Here is an 11,364-nt window from a genome sequence, read left to right on the forward strand (position 1 = left end):
TTGGATGTGTCCTAGAGACCGCTCACATTTTAGAAGTTCCATGAATCAAAACCAGGATCCAAAGCCCTGTTTCCCTTTGTTGGCTCTAAAATGATGCTGATAGATGAAATGACTTCAAGAGCACAGTGGCTTTTCCTCCTTTGGTTAAGTGTGGTCAGGACTAGGGAAGACAGTTGAAAAGCAAAGCAAGAGGATGAGGTTCATTGGAATTAAAGCAAGATGGGGTCATAAACTGTGGAACTGGTCTCTGTGACTGATGTCAGGGAGTGTGAGAAGAGTCTGAGTTTACACTGTACTGGCAGCCCTGGTTTTAAGCACTTAGTGTAATAGCTTAATCCTCATACAACACTATGGGTAGGTGCTATTCTTGACCATATTTTATGGATGAGGAAATCAAGGCACTGAGAAGTTCAGTAACTTGCTTACAATCACACAGCTACCAACTGTTAAGGCTACAAATTTTTAATCTTTCACCGCTATGTCATAGTAAATAACATTTGTGCAGCCCTTCACTATTTTCAACAAACAGTACATGTGGGGTCCTCACAAAGTCACTTATTATATAGCTGAAAAAATGATGTGTAGAAAACTAAACAAACATGCCTAGATCAGTGTTGAGGAGAAATTGTGGGCTCTAGAGTCAGACTTCTTGGGGTGGAAACCTCTCTACTGCTGTGTGATCTTGGGCAAGTTACACAACTTCTTTGAACCTCAGTCTTGTCATCAGTAAATGCACATTGGACTTGTTTTGAAGTAATGTATACCCAAAGCAAGCTATACATTCAATGCAATCCTGATCAAAATACCACTAGCATTTACCACAGAGCTAGAACAAACAATCTTAAAATTTGTATGGAACCACAAAAGACCCCAAATAGCCAGAGCAATCCTGAAAAAGAACAAAACTGGAGGCATTGTGATTCTGTATTTCAAGCTCTATTACAAAACTGTAGTCATCAAGTCAGTATGGTACTGGCACAAAAACAGATACATAGATCAATGGAACAGAATAGAGAACCCAGAAATGGACCCTCAACTCTATTATCAACTAATCTTGACAAAGCAGGAAAGAATATCCAATGGAAAGAAGACAGTCTTTTCAAGAAATGGTCCTGGGAAAACTGGACAGCCACATGCAGAAGAATGAAGCTGGACCACTTTCTTACACCATACAGAAAGATAAATTCAAGATGGATTAAAGATTTAAATGTGAGACAGGAAACCATCAAAATCCTAAAGGGGAACATAGGCAACAACCTCTCTGACTTTCACTGTAGCAACTTCTCACTAGCCACATCTCTGGAGGCAAGGGAAAGAAAAGCAAAAATGAACTATCAGAACTTCATCAAGATAAAAAGCTTCTGCACAGCGAAGGAAACAATCAACAAAACTAAAAGGCAACTTATAGAATGGGTGAAGGTACTTGCAAATAACATATTGGATAAAGGGCTAGTATCCAGAGTCTGTAACGAACTCATCAAAATCATTTACAATTGCACTACTAGGTATTTAACAAAAGGATTCAGAAGTGCTGATTCTAAGGGACACATGCACCCCAAAAATAAATAATACAGTTAAGAAATGGGCAGAAGACATGAATAGACATTCTCCCATAGAAGACACACAAATGACTAACAGACACATGAAAAGATATTCAATATCACTCATCATCAGGAAAATACAAATCAAAACTACAATGAGATATCACCTCACACCTGTCCGAATGGCTAAGATGAACAACTCAGAAAAGAACAGGTATTGGTGAAGATGCTGGGAAAGGGGAAACTTTTTGTACTATTGGTGAGAATGCAAACTGGTGCAGCCACTCTGGAAAACAATATGGAGGTTCCTCAAAAAGTTAAAAATAGAGCCAGCAATTACACTACTAAGTATTTATCCAAAAGATATAGAAATGCTGATTCAAAGGGACGCATGCTCCCTAATGCTTATAGCAGCATTGTCAACAATAGTGAAATTATGGAAAGAGTCCAGATGTCCATCAACAGATGAATGGATAAAGAAGACATGGTATATATATATACAATGGAATATCATGCAGCCATCAAAAAGAATGAAATCTTGCCATTTGTAACAACATGGTTGGAACTAGAGGGTATTATGCTGAGCAAAATAAGTTATCTAAGCAAAGACATATGTCATGATTTTCCTCATATGTAGAATTTAAGAAACAAAACAGATGAACATAGGGGAAGGGAAAGAAAAACAAAGTAAGTTTAAAACAGAGAGGGAGGCAAACCATAAGACACTCTTAACTATAGGAAACAAACTGAAGGTTGTTGGAGGGAAGGTGGGGGTCAGATGGGCTAAATGGGTGTTGGGCATTAAAGAGGGCACTCACTGGAATGAGCACTGGGTGTTATATGTAACTGATATATCACTAAATTCTATCCTGAAACCAATACTACACTATTTGTTAACTAACTTGAATTTAAATAAAAAATAAAAAAAATATTAGCACATAAGTCTTAGTTATTATTATTATCATTGAGACTTTTTAAGCAGGAAATGAAACCAGGTCTGATTCTGAAAGCTTGTTATCTTTCTACTACCTCAATAAACCCAACTGTTTGAACTGTGTGTGTATGTTTTTAAGAAAAGGAAGTTTTTTTTTTTTTTTTTTTTTTTTTCCCTTAAGAGGAAAATGAGAGACCTGATACCATGTTTCAATCTCTCACCTCCTTAGGTGGCTCCCATCTGAGCTCCATAGCCAGTTTCCACCTGACCCTCTCCGATGTGAATGACAACCCCCCTCGGCTAGCCAAGGACGATGCAGGCTTGTTTCTGTGCCATCCCCTCCAAACAACTGGAAGTGTCATTTTCGAGGCCACTGATGATGACCAGCAGTCATTTCTGGGTCCACAGTTTACATTTTCCCTTGACAGTGAATTTTTACAAAGTAACTGGGAAGTTTCCAAAATCAATGGTGAGTTGTCAAAAGTACATCGAACAAAACACTGATCTATGATTAAAATTAGTTTTTCTTTGCCTTGGTGTGCTTGCAGCCAGGCTACAGGAAGGAAGTTCATGCTCTGAAAACTTGTAGAGAAGAGCTCATCAGAGGGAAAAAAAACCCTGGGCTTTGGAGGGAGAAAGATTAGCACACCCCATCCCCCATAGTGTACGTTGGACAATTGGATAATTGGGTAATTTGAAAAGCATTTGCAAAATTTCCAATGGCAGCTGGGAAAACAGCTTCATTGAAATACAATTGTCATCAATAAACAGCCCATATTGACAGCATACAATTTTATAAAAATTGATAAATGTTGCTATCATTGAAGCCATCAGCACAATAAGGATAAGAATGTTTTCACCGCCCTCCAAGACTTTTCATGCTCCAGTTGTAAATCCCATTTTCTACCCCACCCTGCCCATCCTCCATCCCCCACCCCCAGGTAACCACTAATCTACTGTCACTATTAGATTAGTTTGCATTTTCAAGAATTTTATTTAAATACTGCAACACAGTATGTACTCTTTTTTTGTCTAGCTATTTTCACCCAGCATCAAGTAAAGCTGCTATAAGCATTTGTGAACAAGAATATTGTAAGAGCATACCCTTTCATTTTTCTTGGTTGAATCCCTAGCAGTGGAATGGTTGGGCCATATGGTAGCTGCTTGGTTAAATTTTTAAGAAAATGGCAAATTGTTTTCTAGTTTGTAACATTCTCCATTCCCATGGGTGCATGAGAAGTCTACCTGCTCAACATTCTCTCCAACACTTGAGATGTGTAGTCATTTTTATTTTAGGCATTCTAGTGGGAGTGCAGTAGCATTTCTTATGGTTTTAATTTATGTTTCCCTAAAGACTAACAGTGTGGAGCATCTTTCCAAGGGCTTATTTGCCATCCATGTATTTTCCCTGGTGAAGTGTCTGTTCAAACTTTGTTTCCATTTGAAAAATTTGGCTGCTCAGTTTCCATTGTTGACTCCAAGCATTCTTTCTATAGTTGAGGTAAAAATTCTTTCAATAATATGTTAACAGATACTTCCTTACAGGACATGGCTTACATTTTCATTTTGTAAGAATGTCTTTTGAAGAACAAATTTAAACATTTTTATGGTGTCTGAGTTTTTTCTTTTTAAATTTTATGTAATTTGTGACTTTTTTGGTGAATATTTAAGAAATTTTTGCCTAACCCAAGGTTACTAAAATTTTCTAATTTTTTCCTCTAAAGATTTTGCAATGTCAGCTTTTACATTTAGGTCCATGGTTCATTTCAAGTTAATTTTTAAAAAATAGATTTATTTATTATTTTTAGAGAGAGAGAGAAAAAAAAACTGTGGGGTGAGGGGACACAGAGGGAGAGAGAAAGAGAGAATCTCAAGCGGACTCCCCACTGAGCTTAGAGCCCACCATGGGGCTGGATCTCAGGACCCTGAGATCATGATCTAAGCTGAAATCAAGACTCAGATGTTTAACTGCTTAACCAGCCAGGCATCACTCAAGTTAATTCTTGTATGGGGTATACAGTTAAGGTCAACTTTCATTGTATTTAATAGGACTATTTAATTGTTCTGACACTATTTATTGAAAATATCCTTTTCACATTGAATTGTCTTGGCAGCTTTGTCAAAGATCAAATAACCACACATATATGGATCCTTTTCTGGACTATCCTGTTTCACTGATCTCTTTGCCTATCTTTATACTAATACTACACTGCTTTGATGACTGTTTTACTAGAATAAAACTTGGAAATCAGGTAGTGTAATTTTTTCCCACTGTGTTCTTTTTGATATTTTTTTCATCTATCGAGGTCTTTTGCATTCCATATAAATTTTAGAATTTAGCTTGTCAATTTCTACCAAAAAAGCTTATGGAGATTGTGACTTGGGATCATGTGAATCTGTAGCTGAATTTGGGGGAGAATTGGCATCTGAACAAAACTGAATCTTCTAACCCATGAACATGATATCTATAACTCCATTTATTTAGGTCTTAATTTCTCTGAGCAAAGTATTTTAATTTTCAGTGTATAGTTCTTACATAATTTCTGCTAAGCATCTCATATTTTTGATGCTATCCTAAATGGTATCTAAGGTTTTAATTTTTAAGCAATTCCAAGATATGGGAATATAATTGATGATTTTTGTGTATTGATCTTATATCCTATGACACTGATGACCTCACTTTGCAGTGTTCTTTCTCCCTTTTTTTAGGACTCCACAGATTTTCTAGGTGGGCAATCCTGTAGTCTGTGAAGAGTAACATTTTAATTTCCTTTCCAAACTGGATGCTTTTTATTTCTTTACCTTGTTTTATTGCTGGCTAAAACTATCAGCAGATTGTTGAATGAAAGTAGTGAAAGTAGAAATAACCTGGCTTGTACCTGATATGGGAAGAAAGCATTCAGTCTTTGACCATTTAGAATGACATTTACTGTAGTTTTTTTGTTCATGCCCTTTATTAGATTGAAGAATTTACCTTCTATTGCTAACTTGCAGAGAGGGTTTTCTTTTTCTTTTTTACATACCTCTTATACATCGATTGAGATGATTATGTGGTTGATTTTTTGGGGGGGGGTCTTTTGATTAGTGAATTATATCAATCAACTTTTGGTTCTTAAACCAATCCCTTCCTGGTATAATGCTTAGTTGGTGGTGAAATATTAGTATTTTTATATATTGTTAGATTTGATTTGCTAAAATTTTAAGGATTTCTCTATCTGTATTCTTGAGGACTATTGGTCTATATTTTTCTTTCCTTGTAATGTCTTTGTCTGGTCTTGATTATCAGAGTAATGCTGCCCTCATAGAACGACTTGGGAAGTATTCTATTTCTTTAATTATCTGAAAGAATTTGTATAAAATTGTTTTTTATTTCTCTCTTACGGTTCAGTAAAAAATTACCCATAAATGCATCTGGACCTAGAGCTATCTTTATAGGAAGTTTTAATTAAAAATTCAATTTCTTTAATAAACACGGGGCTATTTAAGTTATAGATCTCTTGTTAGTTGAACTTGTTAGTTTTTATCTTTTAAATTATTTGTCTATTTCATTTGATTTGTCTAATTTATTGGCACAAAGTTATTTGCCATATTATTTTATTATTCTTTTAGTATCTACAGAATATGTAGTGATATCATCACATCATTCTGATATTGAAAAATTGTCTCTTTTTTTCCAGATCAATCTGGCTGGAGGTTATTAATTTTATTGATATTCACAAAGAACAAGCTTTTGATTTCATATATTTTTCTCTATTTTTTGTTTTGTATTTCAGTGCTCAGATCTTTATTATGTCCTTCATTCTTCTTATTTTGTATTTGATTTGTTGTTCTTGTTCCATTTTTATTAAGTGGGAGCTATGGAAGTTAATTTGGAAATTTTTGCTTTGTTAACATGGAGATTTGGTGTAATAAATTTTTCTCTTAGTGTCACGTTAGTTGTGTTCCACAAGGTTTGATGTATTGTGTTTTCATTTTCTTTCAGTTCAAAATTCTTTTTATCTTCCTTTTATATTTTTTTTGTGACGCCTGGGTCATTTAGAAGTGTATTATAGGGGCACCTAGGTGGCTCAGTGGGTTAAAGCCTCTGCCTTTGGCTCAGGTCATGATCCCAGGGTCCTGGGAGAGCCCCACATCGGGCTCTCTGCTCAGCAGGGGTCTGCTTCCTCCTCTCTCTCTGCCTGCCTCTCTGTCTACTTGTGATCTCTGTCAAATAAATAAATAAAATATTACAAAAAAGAAGCATATTATACAGTTTCCAAATATATGGGGATATCCCACATCTTTCTAATTATTGATTTCTAACTTAATTTCATAGTGACCAGAGAACATTTGACTGAAACACTTTTAAATTTATTGGGACTTTTGTCTCTCATACTTTAAAGATATTTTTTCTACTGTGTTTTGGATTGCATTGTTCTTTTTTTCCCCTTAAATTTAAGATTTTCTTTTCCACTAGTTTTAAGCAATTTGATTATTATGTGCTTTAGTGTAGTTTTGTTTGTCTTTCTTTTTCCTGGGATTTCCTAATTTTCTTTGAACTGAGGATTTAGAGTTTTCATCAAATTTGGAAAAACAATTAGCAATTATTTCTTCAAATATTTTTTCTGTAATTCAGTGTTAAACTCGGTTTAACTTTACAGAACATCACTATATGGAATAATGATAACCAGCTATATTCAGTAGTATTCATTCTATAGGGAAATCATGATCAGATCACAGGATGCTTTAGCATCCTGTTTGACCTTAGGGAAGGTACACATAGAGTGGTCATTCTTTTTGTAGTTTAACTCAAACTTATATTGAATCATTTCCTGATCAACCTTACTATGTATGCAAAGATGAGCTTTATTCCTGTTAATAGATGGTTCCGAGGCTGTGTTTTCATGTCATTCATTTTTTCCCCCTATTCTGACAGGAACACATGCCAGACTTGCCACCAAGCACACAAACTTTGAGGAGAGAGTTTACAACGTCCCAATTCGCATCAAGGATGGAGGTCGGCCACCCTTGGAAAGAGTAGTCTCTTTACCAGGTAGGAACTTTCCCAAGAATTGGGAGAATTCTTGTCTTTGATAAGGAATTCTGTAACTGTTTACTTGAAAAGGTGTGTCACCGAATACTATTCTGCTTTTCAGTTACTTTCTGCAAGTGTGTGGACGGAAGCTGTTTCCTGCCAGCAGGTCACCACTCTGGGATGCCCACTGTGGGCATGGCAGTTGGTATACTCCTGACTACATTTTTGGTTATTGGTGAGTATAATTTCTCAGATTCAAGGATTCCTGCTCTGGGCCTTTGAAACCCTTACCTCAGGATCTCTCTTCAGGTCCTGTCTGGTGGCTGCTCACTGGCAATCTGTGCAAAGCGAGGAATAGAGATCACTAGCAAACTATCAGACTTTCCCAGTTGAGAGCTGCTGCCTTTGTACAGCATTTTACTTATCACTGACTTGTTGGTTAGTTTGGGAGACATAACACAAGAGGCTTTAAAGCATAAATTGTTATATTTTGGGTCTAGTTACCAAGGTTTTTTTTTTTTTTTTAAAAGATTTCATTTATTTATTCGACAGAGAACACAAGTAGGCAGAGAGGCAGGCAGAGAGAGAGAGAGAGAGAAGCAGGCTCTGCACTGAGCAGAGAGCCCGATGCGGGGCTCGATCCCAGGGTCCTGGGATCATGACCTGGGCCGAAGGCAGAGGCTTTAATCCGCTGAGCCACCCAGGCGCCCCAAGGTTTTTTGATGAAGGAGAAAGAAATGCAGTAGCGGTGCCCCTGATATGTCAGGCCCTATGCTCAATATGGGGGATACAGTGATGGGCAAGACATACCAGATCCTACATTCACAGAACTCGCAGTCTAGTCTGCCATTGTTGGACTAGGTGGAATCAGCCTTCCAGTGGAGATGCTCACATGCCTGAAATGTTACAGAATTTCCCTTTGCATATTTTCATGACTGTAGACTCTGATTCTTTATTACTCCAGAACAATTCTAGCTTATCTCAGGCCTTACTCTGCCTTGGCCTCCTGGCCAGACTAGGCATCAGATTCCCCATTTCTAGACATCATCTTTTTTTTCGGGGCTTACTGTGGTAATTGTCCTCTTTCAGCTGTTGTCCTCACCGTAAGTTAAATATTAGGGATAGATCCTTCATCATGTTGGATCCACTTGACTGAAGGGTTTTACACCAGTTCACATCCTTTCTCTTTTAAAAGGAGGGCTGGGATTCTTCTAAGAACTATTCATTTTTTTCCTGGCATCTGGTCTTTTCAGCCATGACCCAATCTGTCACATTGGACTCTGATTCACTGGCTAAAAGAGATCTCATTTCCTTATACCATTCCATCCAAATTCCTCATTATTGTGACAGGGAAAGAACTATGTGACATAGCCACAACCCATCCTCACATGTGCACGGGGATCATCTTTCCTTCCTGACCACAGGCTGGTATACACCTTTCATACTAATTGAGCTGGACTTTTGAGTTACGACTCATTTACCAAGCTCCCTTCTGGCTTCTGTGCTTTTTCTTCCTCTGTCTACCCTCCCATCTTAAAAGGATTTTTGAGTTTATGAACCAAATAATTTTCTCCCATGACAGTTTAATCCCATAATTTTGCCACACGTTAAGAATTGAATGAGTCTGGGGATATCTAAAAATAGAATAGGATCTTACAGTTCCATACCTTACTTTTTCCAAATAGGTTTGGGATAAGTGGAAGATTCTTTTTTAAAAAATTTTTTTGAAAGATTTTATTTATTCACTTGAGAGAGAGACAGAAGAAGAGCACAAATGGGGAGATGGGCAGAAGCAGACTCCCTGCTGGGTGGGAAGCACAACAAGGGGCTTGATCCCAAGACCTGGAGGTCATGACCTTAGCCAAAGGCAGATGCTTAACTGACTGAGCCACCCAGGCACCCCTTAGTGCAAGATTCTTCATTAGTCTCTGAGCATCCAGTCTCTTCTGCCATGATTCCTCCTGTAAATTTACTGCCAGGTTTATTTCCTTAAAACAACTCCCCTTTTCCATATTGGTTTCCATATTGGTTCCATAAAACATCTCCCTTTCCATATTTTCTATTGAAAAAACCAATATTTTCCATATAAACCATAAACTCTGGTTTATAGTACAGAGTTAGTGCTAAAATGCACAACGTAATTTTGTAGGAGTTGAGAGATAAGAAAAACCAGAAAGGTTAGGGAGTCTACTAGAATTGGAGCCATGAGGAAGGCCCCAAAGATAACATGGAATCTGGTGTGGACACACCTAAGCTTTAGGTAGGTGAACAGGTCAGAGATCAGCTTTATGGTTGTTCTGATGGACTCTTTCCTCTAGAGAAGAGGAAGGACTGGAATAGACTTTATTGAATATGTCAAAAGGTCAGGAACTCATTCAGATGCTTACACACTTCGTCTTCAGTATGCATTAGGTCCTATATTCCTTGGCAAAGGCCCAGTGAGAGCTAACAGCTTAGATAGGATTTGGGAGTTGATACATACTTACTTACAATAAGACAAATGACAAACTTATGAATCCAAGAAAGCCAATGCCTAGAATGCCTTTTTCACCAGGACGACAAAACTTTGTTGAGCCACAAAAAGAAATGAAGTCATATGAGTCATTTTTTCCTACAAGAGTACTACTTTATAAATGAATGTGATAGGACATTTTAAGATTCCATCTCTTTGACCCTGTGTTTTGTCTTTTAGGTATAATTTTAGCAGTTGTGTTTATCCGAATAAAGAAGAATGGAGGCAAAGATAATGTCGAAAGCGCTCAGGCATCTGAAGCCCAACCTCTGAAAAACTGAATTTGAAAAGGAATGCTTGAGTTTATATATTGAGTACTATTTCAGTAACACAACCATTTAGTCTTGTAATTTTACTTTTTTTAATGCAACATGTGCATTACAATTTTTTACAGATATAATCTCTTGCCTTTTAATATTTTGTTACTCTTTGATATTCTGTGTGCTATAGACATTAGAGACATTTCCCATTTTCCCATGACACTTTCCCCTCTGCAAAAGCTTTAGCTATGTATCCAAAACAAAAAAATGTATGTGTTTTTTCCCTTTAGGGAGAGATGGACTGATGAAATATTCTGTTCATTTTCTCCTTATCAAGATTTATCAGTCATCCACCACAGAACTTCCTGGATTCCATTTATACTTTCCTAATTTTGTCCTGTGTCTCCTTCTTCATGTCTCTTGGTATTGCACTAATTTTAAAACATTTGTTGGAAAAAAGAACAAAGTGAAGTTGTAGGAAAAAAATAAAATGGGACTCTTGTCCTTTGATGTGAACAGAAACTCTTTGTGTTATTAGCCTTCTTTAGCTCACTGTGGCTCATAACACTCTTCATTTGAGGTTCTCCCACTTGGAAATGGCAAAAACCTACCACAGGCCACACAGGCCAATTTTCACAAATTTTGGTGCATAAACCAACCCCTGACCAGATTTACTTATTACCTACCATGCTTATGTTCTGCACATGTTTTCCTTACATGTATGTTAATAAAGATTGGTTGCTGTATATTTAACAGAAGAAGTAGTGACAAAAATCAAGAATAAATGTTGACTGTGGTTTTTGTTTCTTGGGCTCTTTGGCTCTGCTTCCTGCTTCTTTGCATTTGTTGAGGGAGGATCTGGTTAATAACAATGGTTACTTACCCTTGATCAGAATCGCCTCCCATATAGAGCTGGTCTGTAAGGAGGCATCTACAATAAAATAAAAATTCACTGCTTTCAGGACCATTCAGGTTGAATAAGAGAACCTCAGGCATTTGGAAGGATATTTAGGTCTGGAACCATTGTCTCTGGCTCATGCTTTGATCCTTGAAAACATTCAACATTACAAAACCATTCAGAATTTTCAAGAATTGTCTGAAAA

At 37.0% G+C, this 11,364-nt stretch overlaps 1 protein-coding gene across 5 annotated transcripts in view; it reads left to right on the forward strand.

The window, feature by feature from the left end:
• CDH17 (cadherin 17) overlaps positions 1-11,072 on the forward strand; it is a 128,739-nt gene extending 117,667 nt beyond the window's left edge. For all 5 annotated transcript variants that reach the window (XM_059166023.1, XM_059166027.1, XM_059166022.1 and 2 more), the window contains exons 15-18: positions 2,705-2,944; positions 7,391-7,507; positions 7,611-7,724; positions 10,182-11,072. In XM_059166023.1, the coding sequence (XP_059022006.1) occupies positions 2,705-2,944; positions 7,391-7,507; positions 7,611-7,724; positions 10,182-10,282 (572 nt within the window). In that variant the 3' untranslated portion in view covers positions 10,283-11,072. The remainder of the gene's footprint in view (positions 1-2,704; positions 2,945-7,390; positions 7,508-7,610; positions 7,725-10,181) is intronic.
• Positions 11,073-11,364: the final 292 nt, after the last annotated feature.

This window comes from Mustela lutreola, chromosome 3 (assembly GCF_030435805.1).
Source record: "Mustela lutreola isolate mMusLut2 chromosome 3, mMusLut2.pri, whole genome shotgun sequence".
NCBI classification, from domain to species: domain Eukaryota; kingdom Metazoa; phylum Chordata; class Mammalia; order Carnivora; family Mustelidae; genus Mustela; species Mustela lutreola.